The sequence below is a fragment of the Fukomys damarensis genome, unplaced genomic scaffold (genome assembly GCF_012274545.1).
Source record: "Fukomys damarensis isolate Sample0158 unplaced genomic scaffold, DMR_v1.0_HiC HiC_scaffold_21, whole genome shotgun sequence".
Lineage (NCBI taxonomy): Eukaryota > Metazoa > Chordata > Mammalia > Rodentia > Bathyergidae > Fukomys > Fukomys damarensis.
The window spans coordinates 31,190,416-31,210,754 of record NW_022900933.1 but is presented as its reverse complement, the minus strand read 5'-3'; the positions used below and the strand labels follow the sequence as shown (position 1 = coordinate 31,210,754).

Below are 20,339 nucleotides of genomic sequence, written 5' to 3'. Positions count from 1 at the left end.
TTCACCCTCTCCTCCCCTCCCCATCTACAAACACTTTATTTTCATCTTTTCATTATCTCACATTTAGGGGAAGGGTAATAAGGGAAAAGAAAAAAATGTGGATTCCTTTCTAAGGCAAATCTCTGGATGCAAGAAACTGGTAAATGTCAGTGTGACAATTACAAGATTCTGGTGAGGTCTACTCCCCAGTGGGTCTCAAATGTCCTCTCACGGAAACCAGATCCCAGCAGCCCAACTGAGTATTCAGCAAAGAAACTGCCATTTGACTTATCACATGTAGCCTGAGGTGAGAGGTGAATTCTCTTGGTGTACTCCAGGTATCACCTTTCAGATGACCTGAGACCCCTCTCTCAGAGCACTCTTATAAGCTTCCTCTTATAAGGGGTTGAGTCATGGGTCTTGGCTTTTCTTTTTCTGCTAGCATGACAGACGCCTCTTCAGATATTTCTAGATAGATTTACCAGGCTGGGAACAGGTTAGGTATTCTACCCCACATTCTGGGATCCCCCAGTCCCTGATGTCCCTGGTATCCAGCCCCCACCCTCCTTTCATAAAGTCAATGCCTGGCAAGTAATCCCTTGGATTTCCTGAGACAGATTTGTTAGAACCAAGGTCAAAGTTAAGAAAGAGACCCTCAGGCCATTTTAGCCAGCCTCACATTACTCTGGCATCTCCTGTGCTCAGAGGTAGGGGCTAATTTTGGAACTCACTAACTACTTGCTTCAAATTCTGGGAGAGAGACTGCTACTTCTCTGGACAACAGCTGTAAGATCCTCCCAGGGAGGAATCCCACCACTCTAAATCCGGGACGCCAGATGCACTATAAACACCCCGGAGAGACGATTCTTGATGCAAAACACAAAAGGTCTTTATTCCAGCGTGCTGAGGCTCAGCTCATAACCCTCGCAGGGGCAGAGGAGTTGAGCCCCGAAGCAGGGTAGAGACACAGTTTTTAAAGGAAAAAACCACAAGCTATAGGGTAGGGGGAATTCCGAGAAAGGGGTCAATTACGGGAACATTCAGTTACAAAGGGTGGGGACTTCAGGGAAGTGGGACCATGGATTGTTCAAAGGGGTAGGGTTTGTTCCGCACCAGACGTTTATCTTGGTTCCTGCCTCCAGGAATGTTTAAAGCGACCTTTTGACCTGTCATGGTTAGCTGACTCTGCTAGGGGTTGGGCTCTTAGAGCTTCTTAATACTTTTCCTAACACAGCCACATGGCACTACTGTGCCTCTCTTCTGGAGGATGGGCTAAAAGATATCCTTATGAAGGCTTTCTGTCAATCCTAGGAGACCCTATCTATCCACTGTGAGGATCAGACCCTCAGTGAACTCTCCCAGGACAAGGTGTAGACATATAGTGCAACTAATGTTGACCAGCTGATTATGTGGGTCCCCTCTCCTGTTGTGGGCAAGGAGAGGCAAAGAAGAGAGAGCAATAGTGAGTATAAATGGATACCCTTTCCTCCCAGCCTCTCTTACAGAGGAGAAATGCTGAGACTCAGGAGGAGCTTTCCTGTTAATTCCCCCATGGGCTGAGCCCCCTATCAAAAGTGCAGTTTACCATAATAACTATTACAGAGGGACAGCTGTTAAGTGAGCCGCTTGCCACTGTAATTCTAATACAGAGTGCCCCAAGGTACTGACACTGTGGTGACAGCTATTCCAAAATTAAAATAACCATCAGCCTAAGCCTTCTTTAAACAGTCCTTGCTTTCTCTCTCTTCCCCTTCTGACTCTGATTGGTGTTAACTTATTACAAGATATCTCAATTATGATTCAACTAAAAGGCACTAATTGTTAACCCCTAAAAAGTTCTAATTAGTATATTTATAGTTATAACCCTAAAACCATAACAGATTACTATAATTCAACTTGGCCAGTAAGAGTATGCTCTGATTTAAAAGTAATTGTTTTGTATGTTCTAAATTTCTTCTTTGTCCATTTGAATGGATTGAGGTGATTACAGCGGCTTCACTAAAGCTTTTTGAGCTGATATAAATTTTATTTTTCCTTTTATTTTTGCTCTTGTAAACATCTGGCTCTTTTTAGGCTTTCAGTAAAAAACTGGTTGCATAGACTTTTGGGGACAGTCAGATTCACTTAATACATTATAAGATGGTGGCTAATAGGCTTGAGATTTACATGGGATTTACAAATGAAAGTCTTAAAGTTTGGTAACATGATTATATATGATTTACATCAATATGTATGTATAGTTCTGTATGTTAACTTTTCACAGGTATACATTATCTTCCAAAATTTCTATTTGTTTGCTTATGGATAAGTAGACACTCATGATATTAGCCTGAAAGCTTTTTGATTCACATAGCTTAATAGTGCAATTGGTAAGAGTAAAGATATCTTTAAAGTTGGCAGCATTTTTCTATCCAGGTTGTTAACCAATCAAGATAATATCAAAACTTGGTTTTACAAATACAATGCCTGCTGGGCATGGTGGTACATACTTGTAATCCCAGCACTTGAGAGGCTAAGGAAGGAGCACCACAGTGAGTTTGAGGGTAATCTGGGCTTCATAGTGAGTTCAAGGCCAGCCTGAACTATATAGCAAGTCTCTGTTTCAAAAAGCCTAAATAAATAAATAAATTGCCTATAAATTGAGTTTTCCCTTGGTCAAAGATAATATACATAGGAAATAGGGACTTAGCTCAGTGGTGCCACACCTGCCTCATAAGCACAAGGTCCAGAATTTGACCCCTAGCACCAAAAACAAGCAAACAAAAAACATATACATAGGTTAAAATATATGGTCTTAATTACTTTTCTATTGCTAAGGCAAAAATACCTGACATCTAAAGTTAAAGGAGGAAAAGTTTTATTTAGCTCACAGTTTGTAAAGATTTCAGTTCATAGTTGGCTGGCTCCAAGGTAGGTTGGCATGGCAAAAGGGCATCACAGAGGAGAAACAGTTCATGGCAGGCAGAAGTCAGCAAGGCAGGAAGCTACAAGCAACAAATAACCAGTGACCCTCTTTCTGTCCTTTATATCTTCTCCAGGCTACGTGCCCTTAGAGTGGGTAGCACTCATAACCAGGGAAAGATACCTTGATCCTACCCAGAACTATACCAAACCAATCATGGACTCATTTAGTAATCACACACCTTCAATCCTAGCATCACACATTCTAGATCCAGCCCCCTCTGAAAAACCCCACTCATGACCCCATGAGGCTTTGGGGGGGGGACATTTAGATACAAGCCATAACATATATGATTTGTTTCTCATGAGTCATTTAAAATAAAATAAATAAGTGAGAACCCCTTAGACTTGGACAACTGCTAAACAAGACTCCCCTCTGTTCTGTGGCTGAAAAAGCAGCTGCCTGAACCAGTTTGTTCCATCTTCTCCACTGATGGCAGACTTTCCAGTTGTTGTTTATTTTCCTCAGAGTCTTATGATGACACACCCTAACAAATGTTATTAATTATTATAATATATTTAAGTTGATTTTAATTAAAAGATTAAGCTTTGTATGTCTAAAACAATAAGGTTTTCTTAAAATATTAAGATCACCTTGGTTAAATTTACAAAACTAAATTTAAAAGATAAAACAAAGTTTCTGTATTGTATGAAGATAATTTCTTGTGTTTTCCATTGTTAGACTTTTTGAAAAAAATTTGTTTTAAGATTGTTTCTTATAAAATGATTTCAACAATCACTTTATGATTAACTATTATCTTAATTTATGACATAGCCTATACATCTAAAAGCAAGATATGCTGTTAGTTTAAACTTTAAAGTCAAGTTTATAGTAAGTTTATAGTAAAAGAAACTAATATGTTCTCTCTTTTATACAATATTCCTCTAGACCTTAGACATAAAACGATCAAAAATTTGCATCTCTTTTTTGGTCCTGCTATTTAAAACTTGATCTGCATCTTTTTGCTTTGATTAGACAAGAATTTTGTTATTGTGTAAATGAGATACACCTGTATAATGGGTAAACCAGTGGTACCTTAGTTTACAAATTTAATTTGTTTTACAATTTTGGGGAAGATGACTGCATTTGTGTTTGTGTGGAGAAGATGGCTATGGTCATCTTTGTCACCCAGTTAGGAGTTTGTGAATGGGAGCAAAATTTTGCCAAATGCTTTTGTTTGCAAACCAAATTGTTTGCAAACAGAAGTGTTCATGAACCAAAGTATTACTGTAAGTCTATTTTTGGTCAGCAGCACTGTTTCCTAAACTTATAAGACCTCTAAAGATGTTTGTTAATTCTTTTTTTTTTTTGTACCAGGCACCAAACTCAGGACCTTGTCCTTGCGAGGCAGGTGCAGCTCCACTGAGCTAAATCCCCAGCCTGATGTTCAGTTATTCAGTACAATTACACCCTATAGACCTGTTAAATAAATTTAAATTCTGCCTTAAGTATAAAAACTAAGCAATATATAAAAATATTTCTATATAGCTATGATGCTTATTATTTCTAACCTCACAATACATTAAATGTATTTGTGTTTCCCAAGAGTACAGGCCTTCAAAAGACAAAACTTAAAAAAAAGAAAAAAATCTCATTATGCTGGTGACTTTTAGGCTAAAATTGTTTATAACAGTAAAACTTTTTATAGTTGTTATATAATTTGTGCTATAATAGTATGATTGATTGGTAGTTGCTAAGTGACATCTCCAGTCTTTTTAAATCTTCTAAGAGTTTCTGGCATATGTCACAGGTCCCTAGATATAAAAATCTTTAGAATAAACATTTGAGTAAAGCCAAGGCAAGGCAAGAAAGAAAAGGTTTTTCATATAAAAGAAAACATGAGATATTTAAGCTCGTGTGTCTGATAGATAATAGAATATAAGGAGATAGATTTTTCTGAAATGGAAAAGGATAAAGTGATGGAGTAGAGAGGGAAGGGAGGCAAAGGGGATAAAAAAAGAATTGAGATATGTCATGTATGTGTACCAACTCCACACAAGGGATGTAAACATGTACTGCAAACATGTACTAATGAATGAGAGAGAGAGAGAAATTTGAATTTTGAAAACAAGGACCAAAATGTCAAATTTAGGACATTGATGATACTGAGAGTGACGATGAAGTTGGATGTAGCTCAGTTGATACAGAAAGTTACAAGACATTTTGATATGTATCTAGATGTCCTCCCCAAAGCTTCCTGTGCTCATAGGTGGGCCTTTTTGGAGGTGGCTGGATCTAGGGTGTGTGAATGTGGATTAAGGGTGTGATAATTGGATTGGTCCGCTCATGGGTCTAACACTGTTATGGGTGTGGGGAAGGGGAAGATCCACCCTGGGTGTGAATGTCACTAACTAACAGGCTTGTAGCCTAAATAGGGTATAAAGGGAAGAAAGGAAGGCGGGCTTGCTGCTTTTTTCTGCCTCCCTGGCCATGAGCTGTTTCTCTTCTGTGATGCCCCTCTGCTATGCCACCTGCTTTGAAGCCAGCTGACTATGGATTTAAACCTCTACAAACTGTGTGCTAAAATAAACCTTTCCTCCTTTAACATAATGATCTCAGTTGTTTTGTCCCAGCAACAAGGAGAGTAAGATACAAGACATTGAAGTAACAGGAAAAAGTATTTAGAAATCTAGATGTTCAATATGAAATGGCAAAATCACAAACCCACACACAAAGAAGAACTGATTGGTGGGAAGGGTAGGGGAAAGGAATAAGGGAAAAGAAAAAATATGAGAAAAGAAAAAAAATGGAAACAAAGTCTTTGTGCTGGGGACTTCACTCAGTGGTTTCGTTGCCTGCCTCGCAAGTGCAAGGAACCAGATTCAATCTCCGGTACCAAAAAAAAAAAAAAAAAAAAAGGAAAAGAAAAAAAAAAAGTCTTTGTAAATAGGGAAGGGGGGAGGGGGGGAAGGGAGGACAGGGGTACGGGGAAAAAAATGAGAACCAAGATCTGTCATGTAAAGGTATAAGATCCCAATGATGAATGTAACTGTACTCCATACCTAAAAAATGCCAATAAACTCAATGAAAAAAAAAAAAGAATTGATTTGGGTTTCACATCTTCAATATGAGGAATGGGTGCAGTGTGAAAGAGATCACACATTTAAAGTTTGAGACTTTATAGATTTCTTGTTCAGATGTCAAGTCCTTGTCCACCAAAGAGCTAGCACTCTAGCTTGCATGGGTATTGCATTGATTTAATTTATTTAAAAATACAATGCTTTCTAAATATCAAATTACTAATACTGGTGTTAATGTTGTAAAATACACTTCCATTCAACTTGACAGGACTATAAAAGAACAATATGTTCTAGTTAATGAATTCTACTTTTCAAATATATTAAAGCTGCAGATGGGATAAAAGTCTCATACACAGATATTTTCATGTCTACTGATTTGTATACTTAATTTTGTAGTCATTTTCATCTCTCAAAACTTGAAAAAAAATTTTGCACAGATGTTCTGTAGAAAGTCTGACCATTTGGTATATAATCCAGAACAAATAGGCTGTGTGGTGGTGGTAGTAAAAGTGGTTTTCTGAAAAAAAAGGTTTTTTAAAGACAGTCATCCATGCTAAAATTCAATGTCACAAACCAAAATTAATGTGTTATCTTCCCAGAAGTCAGAAGTATGAGACAGCTAAATTTTACCAAGTGCTACAATAGGTTCAGTTGCCTCTTCCTAAAGAATAGCTTAATGCTACTTAAAGTGTGGCCCCTGTATCAGCCATATTAATGCCATCTGGGCATTTATTAGAAATACAGAATCTCAGGCCCCATTCCTAACCTGTTAAATTTGTGCTTTAACAAAACCCCCAGTTAAAGGTTAGGAAGCATTGGCCTAATGACTTTGGTTAAGGGAAACAGCTTCAGATGAGATCAGAGGCAAATGATTTATTAATTTTCAACTTTGGCTTACTGCTTAATAAAGATGGCAGACTATGTGGTATTTCAAATCTCCAATAAAATTCACAGCATGGTGAGGTTGCAAACAGGTGGGCTATTGACAGGCAGACAATGGCCTGATGAAACACTGGATTTTGCTTGAAATGTCTAAGAATTCTGTCTTGACAACAACTGACTGGCAGCCCCTTACACTGAGTATGTATTTGCTAGGCTTTCTACTAAGCTAACCAACTAAATGTAACTACAGTTCAACACAATGGGTTCATATCTCAGTGAGTACAAAGCCAATAAGCACATGCTGAAAATAAAAGAGTGAAGAAAAGTTTATTACATGCCTCAAGACAGAAGCACACTAAGGATAGTTCCCAACACAGCAACTCCCTGAACAAAGAAAGCAGGGGCTTCTATTGGGAAAATTTATACATATTCATAAAGAAACATGCTTTGTTTGAAGTCATATGTCACCTGTTCACAAAAACAATGGCAGATAAGAATGTCTCTGGACAGAGAATTTGTTATGATGAGCAAAGTTTACTCTACATTAGCTTTAAAAGGGTGAATCGTCATGATGCCTCAATTTGTCTGGTTCCTTTTCTCTTTGGAGGGCCCTATCTGAAACCAAAAACCAATTACTTTGAAGGAACATTAATAGTCACTTAAAGGAGTAGCAGTTCTCCCCTGCTACCACAAGCATGGGTGATTGATTGTCCCTACTTGGCAGCCAACATATTCAGTATTATCCAGATGACCCTGATATACATTTGAAAATCTGGCTGAGGAATGAAATGTGGAGGAGGGTAATGTTTCTCTGAGAAAGTATTTGTGAGGTTAAGTTTTTCTAAGTATTAAAGACGCCATTATATAAAGTGCTAACTATATTTGCAGCCATTACGTCACTTTCATAACAGATTTTGTAGATGTTCTAAAATCCTGATTAGCCAGTCATTAAATTGTACTTATACTTGTCATTGTGTAATAATATGCAACTATTGATGTTGTTTCCATAGGTCTCAACACACTTCAAGTTCCAACACTGAAAGTAGTAGTTGGAAACCCAGAATTGTTGGAAGTTAAAGCTGAAGGCTCTTTTGATGATGCTGATAGTTATCTAATGAAGATTTCTGTAGCAAGCAAATCTTTTCGTCAAGTAAGATTTCCTTAGCTACAAGTCTATTAATTATAAAAAGTTTAGAGTAAAAGCTAAGAAAAAAGATAAAAATTACACTTAATCCTACCTACCAAACATGACTAAGCACTGTTACCACACTAAGAATTTTAAAAGGTGGAGGCCGGGGATTTAGCTCAGTGGTTCCGCCACCTGCCTTCCAAGCGCAAGGTTCATGTTCAACCTCCAGTACGAATAACAGATAAATAAATAAAAATAAAAAGTAGAATAAAAAAGCGGGGTAGAGGTTCAAAACAGAGGATAACAAGTGTGAGGTCTGGAGAAAACTGCCTGAGTTAGGTACGTCTCACTCTGGTACTGTCTGTATGGCCTTGAGAAAGTTACTTTACTGTGACTTATTATCATGAGGATGATAGTAATTTTACCTACCTTATATGGTTGTTTTAAGAATTATATGTGACCAATATAAGTAGGGCACTGAAAACAATCTTTGGGCCCACTGGGGAATAGCTCAGTGCCAGAGCTCTTGTCCTGCATATGTGAAGCCCTGCATTTAATCCTCAGCACTACAAAAAGAAAACATTCTAGCATCTAAAAAGTGCTTGGTAACTATTAACTCACAATATTTTCTTGTTATTTCCCTAAAGCTAGGAGAGAATTACATATACACTTTTAGAAATTTCCTCATTGTTTTAACTACAATATATTTTTAATCCCCTAAATCAATATTTTTCTACATATCCCTACATGTCCTAAATCTCTTTTATCATGAAAACTGTCAGATATAGACAAAAATAGTGCTCCCATATGCCCACCACCCAAATTAAACAGTTCTCAAAATTATGCTACTTTTGTGCATTTTTATTTATTTTTTGTTTATATTCTAATACAGCTTAAAATGAATAGCCAACATCTTTTCACTCTTACATACTTTAATAAACATCTGTAAAAAACATTTTTATTAACTCTCTAACATGACCACAATGTCACATCATCCCTAAATTTTTTAAATACATATGAAAATCCTGTTCCCAGCCATATTTTCTCAATTTTGCCAAAAAAAAAATGTTTTAATAGCTGGTTTGACCCAAAATACAAACAAGATTCACACAATATACATAATTATTTTATCTAAATTTTAACCAAAAACCCCTACAATTCCATTCTCTTCCCCTAGTTGAAATCAAGACACTTGTACCAAAAAATGTCCATCTTTTGGGATATTTTTGTTTGATTCACTATACCTTACTTAACTTGTGCCATTAGCCCCATATTTTCATTCATAGAAGATTCCTCTTGAACTTGTGTTCAATGTGTTTGGCCAGAGCACATAAAAATACATCATTTGTAGTGGGTATGGTATATGGAAGCAGAGGAAAAACTATACACCACAATCTATGATATCACTAAAATTACAAATATTTCATCATTTCAAAGGTAAAAAATACTTTAAAATGTCAAATAAAAATGTATTAAATTTCATTGAATGTTTAATATTATTCAAGGATCAAATATATTTACTAGGCATAAATTCCTACCAAAAACTTATCTATGAAATATAGTGACTGCTGAATAAAAAATTTTTTTCAAAATGGAACCAATAGAAAATATTTTATTCCCTATCATCAAAGCAAATAACCAGGTGCTCATCAGTGAATGAAGTCTTAAATACATGAAGTAGATGTAAATCTTTTAATCTTTGTCTATTTCTCAAAACCAATTAGATTATAAGATTTCTTCCTGGAAAAGAAGATGTTTTCTGTTACAATTTATTCTAAACAGATTTTTACGATCAAGTTTATCATTCTGTTCTTGAGACAGGGTCTAGCTAAATCACTGAGTTGTCCCAGATGGTATCACTCGTGATCCCTCTGACTCCACCTCCCAGAATGCCATCATAAGCATTCACCACCGTTCCTAGCTTATTTTACCTCAATCAACTCTTTAGAGATCTTATCTCCAAATATACGTTCTGAGGTACTGGGTACCTCCTATTAGTACATAGTAAATTAACCTGTAACAGTTAGTTTAACTAACACTGACTTGTCTGGAAATATCCAGGGCTCCACTTCTCTAGCACTGATTATCTGGGGAGCTTCCACTGAGTGCTTTATGACAACACTGGTGCCAACTTTGAAAAGCAGCTGTAGCTATCTCACTTCTATGCATCACGTTCCCAGCCAACGTATTCCATATGAAGACTGGATTAGTGGAGTTCACAAAGACAGTCAGGGTTTTAATCAGATCAAAACTTTGCCGGTAAGAATTTAAGCACATACGTTGGTTTGAGAATGCCAGGGACGTAATCTTTTTTGTGTGCTCAGATGGGCATTGCTTTAAGGGGCACAACTATCTCACAGTCATTTCTAAATATTCATTTCATTTTTATTTAATTCTACACTGAAAACTTTCTGAAATAATGACTTTTCTTGGTAACTTGGCTCATCGTTGTTAATATCATTTTATCCTTTAAATAATGTAGGGCTTTCATAATTTACACTATTTACCCTGAGAATGACTTGCCTTAAGGTAACTTATGGGAATGATCCCATTTCAAAATCATGCTTTTAACTTTTGCCTTGTCAGAATCTATAACTACTTATTAAACAAAATTTAATCTACTACATGTACTCACTTTGGCAGCAAATTTATTAAAAAAATTAATCTACTACTTATAATGTATTTATTCCATAAAACAACTAAAATGGAATAATTGCTCGTCTATATCAAGTCTCTTTTATCAAATGCTCAGCCATTGTTACATGAATTTTATAATAGCTATTGTAGGTATTAAAACTAGTTTTCACTTGTTTACAAGTTCCAAGTAATATTACTACTGGTTGAGGTTGTCAAAATTCCATAAAACAAAAAGTAGGAGTGTTGACAGAAGGGAAATGTACCTTAATACATGTAGCTAAAAGTGAAATCTTGGCATTGAATGTTTTCCTAGAAAATCAAGATATTTTCAGACTAAGTAAGTAATAATGAACCATACACTTTCTTTGTTTAATCATTTGCAGGTAAACTACAGGCCTCCATCTATTATGGGAATTGCTATTCCACTCACAGATAACTTTTATCATGCAGATCCTAGTGAGCCCATACCAAGAAATCTATTTCACAAGTCAAAGGTAAATAATTTTTTATAAATAAACTAGGATACTATATTTATTATTTATGTTCAAGAAATTAATAAAATTAGAGACAGGTGTAGCTATATGGATTAAATGAGAAGGTACTGCTATTATTATTATCATTATTATTGTTACCACTACTGCAACCCATTTCTTCTCCTGCTTTAGCCCTTCTCCTTTAGGGGCTACTCTTGGATACCATTGTTTGGTTGCTTTTTGGTACTGGAGACTGAACTCAGGGTCTTCACACTGAACTATATCCCCAGCCCTTTTGGGGGTTTTTGTTTTGTTTTATTTTGTTTTGTTTTTTGAGACAGGGTCTCACTATGTAGTTGAGACTGACCTGGAACTCACTAGGTAGCCCAGGCTGGTCTTGAACTCACAGCAATCCTCCTGCCTTAGCCTACTGAGTGCTGGGATTACAGGCATGAGCCACCACGCCCAGCTCCCCTGCCCTTTTTCTAAAGAACCTTGTTAAATTACCTGGGCTGGTCTTGAATTTATGATCTTCCTGCCTTAGCCTCCCAGAATGCTGAGATTATAGACATGTGCCACTACTCTTGGCTTTAGATAGCATTTTTTAGCCAAAATGTAGAGAGTGCTGAAAAATTGTTGAACAAACTAATAATGCACATTTCTCAGTTGTATTTAGTCAGCTTTCCATTACTGTGGAAAATATCTGGGACAATCAAATTTTTTTCTGGCCATACTGGGGATTGAATCCACAGCCTCATACTGAACTACTTCCCCAGCACCCCCTTCCCCTTTTAAAAATTTTTGAGACAGGATCTTGCTAATTTGTTAAATTGCCCAGACTGGCCTTGAACTTGCAATCCTCCTGCCTCAGCCACCAGGAGTGCTGGGATTACAGACATGTGCCACCACACCTAGCTTTACAAGGAGGACAGATTGCTTTGCCTCTTGGTTTCAGAAGTTTCAACCCATGGTCACCTGTGACAAGGCAGAACATCATGGTAGGGAATGCATGATGGAGCAAATCTGCTCACTCCGTGGAAGTGAAGCAAAGACAGAGAGGGCAGAGTCTGGGCTCCCAGTATCCTCCACAGTGGTACATTCCTAATGACCTAATTTCCTTCCATTAGGCCCCTTCTCCGAAGGATTCCACACCTCCCTTTAGCAACACAAGATGGTGACTACGCCTTCAACACATGTGTTTTGTTTTGTGGTACTGGGATTAAACCCAGGGCTCCATGCATGCTAGGCAAGTGCTCTACTCCTGAATTGTGTCCCTAGCCTTTTTTGTTTTTATTTTGAGACAGGATCTTGCTAAATTGCCCAGGCTGGCCTCAAAATTGTGGATCCTCCTGCCTCAGCCTCTCAGTAGCTGGGATCACAGGTATGCACCACGGTGTCCGGCAACACATGGCCTCTGGGGGACATTTTATAGAACCAGGGTTGGGGTATAGCTCAGTGAGATAGAGCACTTGCCTAACATGTGTGAGGCCCTGAATTCAACCCCCAGCACCTCCAAAAAAAAAAGAAGAGACACAAACCATAATGATACACACATGACATTTGGAGATTAACATACTTGTTGGCTCTTGGATTTAAAGGTAAAGAGCTCAGCTCCAAGAAATGAGCATCTGTGATATGGAGTTCTTCTTTGATTCCATTTTCTCTCAAAGACAAAATCTGTTTTGTCACCTTCTGTATCAAAACATGATTTTACTGTATTTACATGCAAATTCTTAGTTTTCCATTATTTTTCTCCCAGGATTTCCTTGGTAGTTGAATAGAAAACATATCTAATTTTTACCTTTCTAAAAGGATTTTTTTTCCAGGAACCTTTTTTGCATTTGCAAATATTAATTTCAGCATTTCCAATGTTATCAGGCATTGATCGTTCATTTGTTGGGAACAGCACTGAATACAATAAATCCGCTGTCTTTGTGGGCTTTTCTCTAATAGGAAAGAATAGGTATAAAACATAAAGTTATACAAATGAAATAGTTTCATCTAGTGCAGTGTTTCTGAACAACATGGCACTGGGTAACCTGAACTAGAATTTGGTGGAAATATTTTTACAATGCAGCTTTTCCAATCTCATTGCATAGTGATAGTGAATCAGAAATTGTGTGGTGCAGTCCTAAAATCTGTATTTCAAAAAAGTCCCTACAGTTGATCCTATTTACCCTAAAGTTTCAGACAAACCAGTAGTAGGACTAGACCCAAAGCTAGCAATGTGACTGTGTATTAGGGATACCTCACAGAGTCCAGGAGGGTCAGGAAAAGTCCCTGAAGAAAGGTGTTTGCATCAAGACTGAAAGGTGAATTGAGGTTGAACAACAAAGGAGGACAAGGTGACAGCATAGAAGTGGGGAAAGGACAGACAACGTTCCAGGCTGAGGCCAGCCCAGGTGGTGCACGCCTGTAATTGCAGTACTCTAGGAGGTTGAAGCAGGAGGATTGAAAGTTTAAACCCAGCCTGGGTAGTTTAGCAACTTAGTGAGATCCTGTCTCAAAATTTAAAAAATTTAAAAAGACCTGGGGATGTAGCTCAGTGCAAAGGCCCTTGGTTCAATACCCAGTACCTAAATAAATAAATAAATAGATTTGTAATTTCAGTAAAAGAATATTCCAGGCTGAGCAAACCTTAGGCACAAAGAGTGGAGATAGATAGGCATTTCTCAATGTCTTGGAAAAACTCATGAAAGAGCAGTCAGCTGGTGGGGAGGGTCGTTCCTGAAGCTATAGGGCTCCTAGGCTAACAAAAGTGTTTTGAACTTGATCCCAAAAGAAATCAAGAGCCATCCAACATAATTTTTAAAAGATTACACTGGTGCTGGAGTGTAGCTCAGTGGTAGAGCTGTGCTTAGCATGCATGATGCCCTGTGTTCAATCTCAACCACCATACACCTCAAGATAGCAAACATCTAAACTCTGTCCTGAACAGTCTCGCCAGGAAACATTGCTAAATGTATTTTCAAATAAAATGTATCAGGCAGGGTTTTAGCTCAGAGGTTCTGGCACCTGCCTGGCAAGGGCAAGGACCCAAGTTCGATCCCCAGTACCAAAGAAATTTAAAAAATAAAACAAATAAAATGCATCAGTGCCAGCAATAAATAGAGATGATAGATGATAGGTGGATGGATGGATACATACATATATTACATACACACATAGATGGTGCTCTATTAGAGCCAAAACATTTGAGGAAATTCTGAAGAAGCAAGCAAGCAGAATCAGGCACACAGAGAAATAAAGCTAAAAGAGATCACAACTGGTAGCTCCTTTGCAGCTTCATTTTGATACCTTTGAAGAGAGGCAGAGAGCTCGGTGGTCCTGACATGCCAAGTTCAGAATGACACAGGGTTTACAGATCCTACACAACTACACTAAGGTCACCCGTAGGGAGTGGGGAAGGGGACATTATCAGGACCTCTACCATGGGTCCTGGCCTGTGAGCCACCACAGCACAAGGTGAAGTTAAGAACAGACAGAAACAAGACTTAAGAGTGGAGAAGCTGAGTCTTGGGTCCTGGTCTGTGCTGCAGGTGGCAGCAAAGACAAGGCCCCCAAATACATCCAGTATTTATTTAACACAACTGTGGAAAGGAATAGGGAGTAGCGTATGCTTTGAAGACATCTAATGAATTACTGCCAAACACCTGGCATGATGGTGCCAGGCAAGGCTGTCAGGGAGTCGGCACTACCGGTACTGGGACCAGGTGCAATTAGCAAGTAACCCATAAGGTCAGAGAGAGACAATAATTCAGGGGAAAGGATTATAACTGGGGTCACGCTGGCCTCAGCTTCACGTAACTTAGCAGGGCCTTGCCACTTCACTGACCAGGACTTAGGCCTTGGTGACAGCCATTAGCAAAGGAGTAAGCCAACTCTGCTAGCGGACATGAGCAGGGCTTTGGTCTGGCTCCTGATACAAAACAGTATAGCTAAATTAGGGAAGGCAAGAAGCACGTGCCACTCATAGCCCGCTAGTCCTGGGCAGGGACGTCTCCTACAGTCACCTGGCAAATTATCATGCAAGGAGATCAATAAAACTCAGAAATTCTGTACTTTTATTTTATATTAATTACTTTTTGCTATGTTAGGAATCAAACTGGGGGCCTTGTCCATTCTAGGCAAGGGTTCTACCTCCGTACTGCACTCCAGCCCCTGGTATTGTACCATTAATGAATCCCTCCCTTTTAACTTTTCAGAAATTTTATCAATTCAAGGAAAAAATTAGTGTTGAACATTTACTCATTTTGCATAAACTTGCAACACACAAAAAAAGTCAACCTGTGTTACTTCTGTTTGCAGGAAGCTGGAAAATACAAACAATGTGCTAATGCTTCTACTCGAGAAGGGTGATTGCACAATGCAACACACAAAAAAAGTCAACCTGTGTTACTTCTGTTTGCAGGAAGCTGGAAAATACAAACAATGTGCTAATGCTTCTACTCGAGAAGGGTGTGATTGCACCAATGAGCAGAAACTGTCACATGCTGTTGCTTTCTCAGACTGCAAAGAAAAAGTAAGATTTTCTGAATTATCTGAATTCAGAGTACTTTCATATTAATAAAAGTCCTCTAATTTGGCAATGTGCTTTTTGATTAAACATGAAAAGCTTCATGTGACATAGGACTAAATGTAACACAGAGCTAAAAAGATCTGGATTTAAATGTACCTAGATGAGTGCACTAAATTCACCAGTAAAATATAATTAAAATACGTGCATTGCCTTGTGCATATTTCATGGGATCTTTACAAAGATACAGGTGTGTTGGTGCAACCTGTAATCCCAGCACTTGGGAGGCTGATGTAGGAGGATTACTGTGAGTTCAAGGCCAGCCTGGGCTACACAGCGAGTTCAAGTCTAGCCTGAATCACATGGCCTTCAGTAAATTAGGGTTTTAAGTGAAACCCTAACTGAATGAAGAGTTGTAGTGAAACCCTTGCTGAATTAAAATAGTATTTCTTTGTCACCACAGTATCTACTCAATACTGCTTTAAGCATTCTCCATGATTTATTCCAGTTCATTTGGGTCGCAGAGAAACTAGGCACTTTGCTAAAGATCTATCTGTTAATAGGCATTAAAGATAAGTATGGTGGTACACACCTGTAACCCCAGCATTTGGGTGGCTGAGGCAGAAGGATCACAGAGAGTTGAGCTGGGGATTTAGCTCAGTGGTGCCCCCGCCTGCCTTTCAAGCGCAAGGACCCGAGTTCAACCCCTGGCACCAAAAACAGAAAGAAAAAAAAGCCAAGAATTTCATTACCACAGTGTTTGTATAATGCCTTGGGATTCACATGGATTTTGCTGTAAGCAGACTTTTTCATGACTCAGAGGCAGAAACACTAAAAAACACATTACATTTAGAATAGCCAAACTATTGGAAATATGTGTATTCATTCCTGACCAGGAAGTGACATTACCATTGAATTTTGCAAATTGATAATCATTCTTGGAATTTGTATTTTAGGTTCCTCGTTTTAAATTTCCAGTTACACAATATCCAATTTCCTTGGAAATTTTCAGTGACAATAAATTTGTTCCAGTGAAATCTCCATATTTGGTTACTGTGACTGAAGTGAATATGAGGAAAAACTGGCAACTAAGTAGGGTTTGCTGTTTTTTATAATTATTTTATCTTATAAATAATATTATTAGCACTTATTTACAAAGATCAGTGGTTTACATAGCCTGTTTACACAAGAGATAGCAGGAGTTGTTTGGAAAGGGTTCCAATCCATTGCCATGTTGCTGTTTACTTCTGTTGTCTCCCATTTAAGTCCTCATCATGCCAGGGACCTGGATTCTACAGCATAAAAATATTTTAAGAATTTGAACTGCAAAAAAATGTGAAAGTCAGGCCAGGGATTTAGCTCAGTATTTCCACCGCCTGCCTCTCAAGGTCCTGAGTTCGATCCCCGGTACCAAAAAAAAAAAAAGAAAAAAAATGTGAAAGTCATTTTGTAGATTAATAATAATTGATTGAATTTGTGCTAGATGTGGGCCTGGGGTCTCACTTTGTTACAGTGCTCCTTTACCAATGAGCTACATTTCCAGACATCTTATGTTTATTTTGAAATAAATTCTGGGGCTTAGAAATAAACAGGGGCGGGGCTTTGAAATAAGCAGGGGCAGGGCTGGGGGCTCAGTAACACCATGCCTGCCTCTCAAATGGCAAGATCCTACCAAAAATAAAACAAACCTTGTGACAAATGCTAGGTTCTGAGTTCAATCCCTACTACCAAAAAAAAAAAAAAAGAAGAAGAAGAAGAACAGAGAGGGGAAGAGAAAGGGAAGGAGAAGAGGAAAAGAGAGAGATAAATTGCCTAAACTAACCTTGAACTTGTAATCCTCCTGCCTCAGCCTCCCATGTAGCTGGGATTCCACGTGTGTACCACCAGGCTCAGCTTTTCATTTATTCGGTGTGGCATAGGAGGTTATAAAGATATTACAAGATAATCTATAGGATCTGACTTCTAATTTTTTTTATTTTATTTTAGGATTCTATTTCTAATTATATGATAAAATTTCTTAGGGATTTTTTACGGTAAAATAATTGAAAAGATTCAGAAATATATTTAAATAAGAAAAAGGAAATTTACACTTGTTCTGTTTTATCTTGAATATGCAATTTTGTATTGCACATTTTTTGTATGTATGAATATTTTGATGAGAGAGAGAGAATTAACTAGATAGAAATATATAAGTGGAACTTTTACCAATCATTAATATATGACTAATATACAGACATTTGGAATTCAGTGACTCTTATTCTGCCCAATATTTATGTACTTTTGAAAATTAAAACTTTGATAAAGTAAAACTACTAAACGTTTTGCTTTAACTAATATCTTGATTTTCTGTTGTATGTGGAGGCTTGCTCTTACCAGATTTTCAGGACTGTTAAATATTTAATCATCTTTCGAGCTGGTGGTAAGCCCTTGAGAGTTTGAAATTAGCCATGGTGAGATTATTTACATTGGCTAATGCTATAAGCAGAACTTATGTTTTACCTTTAGATCCCAAATACAGTTATACCACTGGAATTTTGAATTTCTAATCCATATGCTACCTAGAAAAAAAATGGCCAAGAAAGGCAAGAATCTGGCTGGGGATTTAGCTCAGTGGCACCACAACTGCCTTGCAAGTGCAAGGTCCAGAGTTCAATTCTTGGTACCAAAAAAACAATCATTTACTTACCACCAAGGAGATTGTGAGATGATCTCATAGCCAAAAACGCAAAGACTGTTCAGGTCAGAACTGGTGGTAAGCAAAGGGCTGAAGGAAAAGTTCATCCTAAAGCAAAGTGGTCAAAAGCCTTGTGCTTCCTAAGGATGTCATTGAAGCCAGTGTGAGATATTGGGCCTAAATATATATTCTACAAAGCCAGGCAAAACTGAAAGCATGTGATAACTTAGTCATGTTCTAGAGTAGAATCTCTCACTGTACCTTAATGTATGTTACAAAATTTATGCAAAATGAAGAAATGATTTATGTGTGCTTTAAATATATTTTCTTTTTAGAACACACTTTACCAGAAAATATGAAAAAAATTAAAAATTACTTAGAACCAATTCTTCGTACTTCAGTGTATAATCCCTCAGGTCTCAATTTAAGTATAAAGGTAAGTGGTTGGTAGAACTACTTACTGTGCTAGGTTTAGATAAAACATATGTCTAAACTATGATGTTAGTTTTATAGTATAGATATCCATGAGTAGAGGAAGAGCAACTTTCAGTTATGTGGAGAGGCCTAGTGGCATAGTTCCATGGTGGAGTGTGTGCTTAGCATACACAAAGCTCTGAGTGCAATCCCAGCACCAACAAATGAATAAAAATAAAGCATATGGAGTGAGTTTGCTTTTCCTCCATTTCCCTTGATGTTATCATTCCTAAAAGGATCTGAAATTAAATTTAACATTAACTTACTGTTTTTTAAACTGATAGACAAGGTAGATTATTTAGAGTAGAACAGAAAGGGTATTTCTATAACTTAGGGGAAAAAAATGGGCTCAGTATTCTTCACGGAGATATATATATAGGATATGTCTTCTAGTACTAGCTGTCCATAAAAACACATGAAGTTGATATAATCCAGGCAATTGTGTAAACCATTAAAATTAGAGGGTATATCAGAACGACAAATGTTGAGGATTAGCCCAAAATATTCATCAAGTCCAAGTGAAGTTTTATGTTTTTGTAACTTCTTTATTCTAAAAAACACTATTACTGAATTCCTCTCTTTTTCAGCCTCTTTATAATACATATGATACATATGTCCAACAGCCTTAGGGGGGAGATAGAAATATTTCTATGCACCATGCACTATTCATAGGGAAAGTGGCCATAGTGTATTTTTACTTACAGGAAATGTACATGTTGATGCTGCTGTTGACGCCTGTGTTTTTTTCCACAGGGCTCTGAGCTTTTTCACTTCAGAGTGTCTGTCATTCCAGGAGTCACTTTTTGTAACTTAGTTGAAGAATTTCAGGTATAGTGAATGAGTAAGGTGTCAAATGGGGTGATGAATGAGGAAATAACACAAATGCCAATCCAGGAGACCAAAGGGAAAATCTGAGCAGCATGTATGTTATGGGCAAGGCTCAGTGAAAAGGTATTCTGGAGAAAAGTAGTGTGGATGATTGATAGATGCTGAATGTCTGTTTAACTCTCAGCAGAATTAGGTGATTAGTTGTGGGAATCATATAATGTCCAATGTGTTTGCATTGCTAGTTTCAGAAAGCTTAAAGACTTTGCTTTTTCCTATTGCAGATTTATGTTGATGAAGTACCATTGCCATTTCCAGGACATGCCCTTATTGCTGTTGCAGCAGCCTTTGTGCTAGGGGGATTAATTTTTACAGCATTTATGCTTCAACTGCATAACATCCACCCATGGAGAGCCTTCCAAAGATGGATTAGAAGAAAAAAATCAACTGTATCAAATAACCCCATCACTTAGCTGGCTTACAGATGAAAGTCTGGATAGTGAACAAATGATAATCCACAATTCTCTCTATTTTCTAATTTTAATAAATAAATCATAGAACAATATATTTAAATGTTGAATATATAAACTAGGCAAGTTCTAAAGAATTACCAGTATGATTCATATTTTTGTCAATATTCTTACCATTCCGTTTTCTCATTTTGAACACATAGAAAATTTATTTCAGCTCATCTATAAAAGTTTTTCCTTGAGGTTTTTTGAACAACAAAATGATAGAGCCAGGGATGTAGCTAAGTGGCACCATGCC

At 37.5% G+C, this 20,339-nt stretch overlaps 1 protein-coding gene across 1 annotated transcript in view; it reads left to right on the top strand.

Moving 5' to 3' along the window:
* Catsperb (cation channel sperm associated auxiliary subunit beta) overlaps nucleotides 1-20,121 on the top strand; it is a 100,332-nt gene extending 80,211 nt beyond the window's left edge. The window contains exons 21-28 of the mRNA XM_010616311.1: nucleotides 7,854-7,993; nucleotides 10,034-10,231; nucleotides 10,993-11,103; nucleotides 15,494-15,604; nucleotides 16,555-16,690; nucleotides 18,608-18,708; nucleotides 19,500-19,574; nucleotides 19,856-20,121. Coding sequence (XP_010614613.1) covers nucleotides 7,854-7,993; nucleotides 10,034-10,231; nucleotides 10,993-11,103; nucleotides 15,494-15,604; nucleotides 16,555-16,690; nucleotides 18,608-18,708; nucleotides 19,500-19,574; nucleotides 19,856-20,044 — 1,061 coding nt within the window. The 3' untranslated portion in view covers nucleotides 20,045-20,121. The remainder of the gene's footprint in view (nucleotides 1-7,853; nucleotides 7,994-10,033; nucleotides 10,232-10,992; nucleotides 11,104-15,493; nucleotides 15,605-16,554; nucleotides 16,691-18,607; nucleotides 18,709-19,499; nucleotides 19,575-19,855) is intronic.
* Nucleotides 20,122-20,339: the final 218 nt, after the last annotated feature.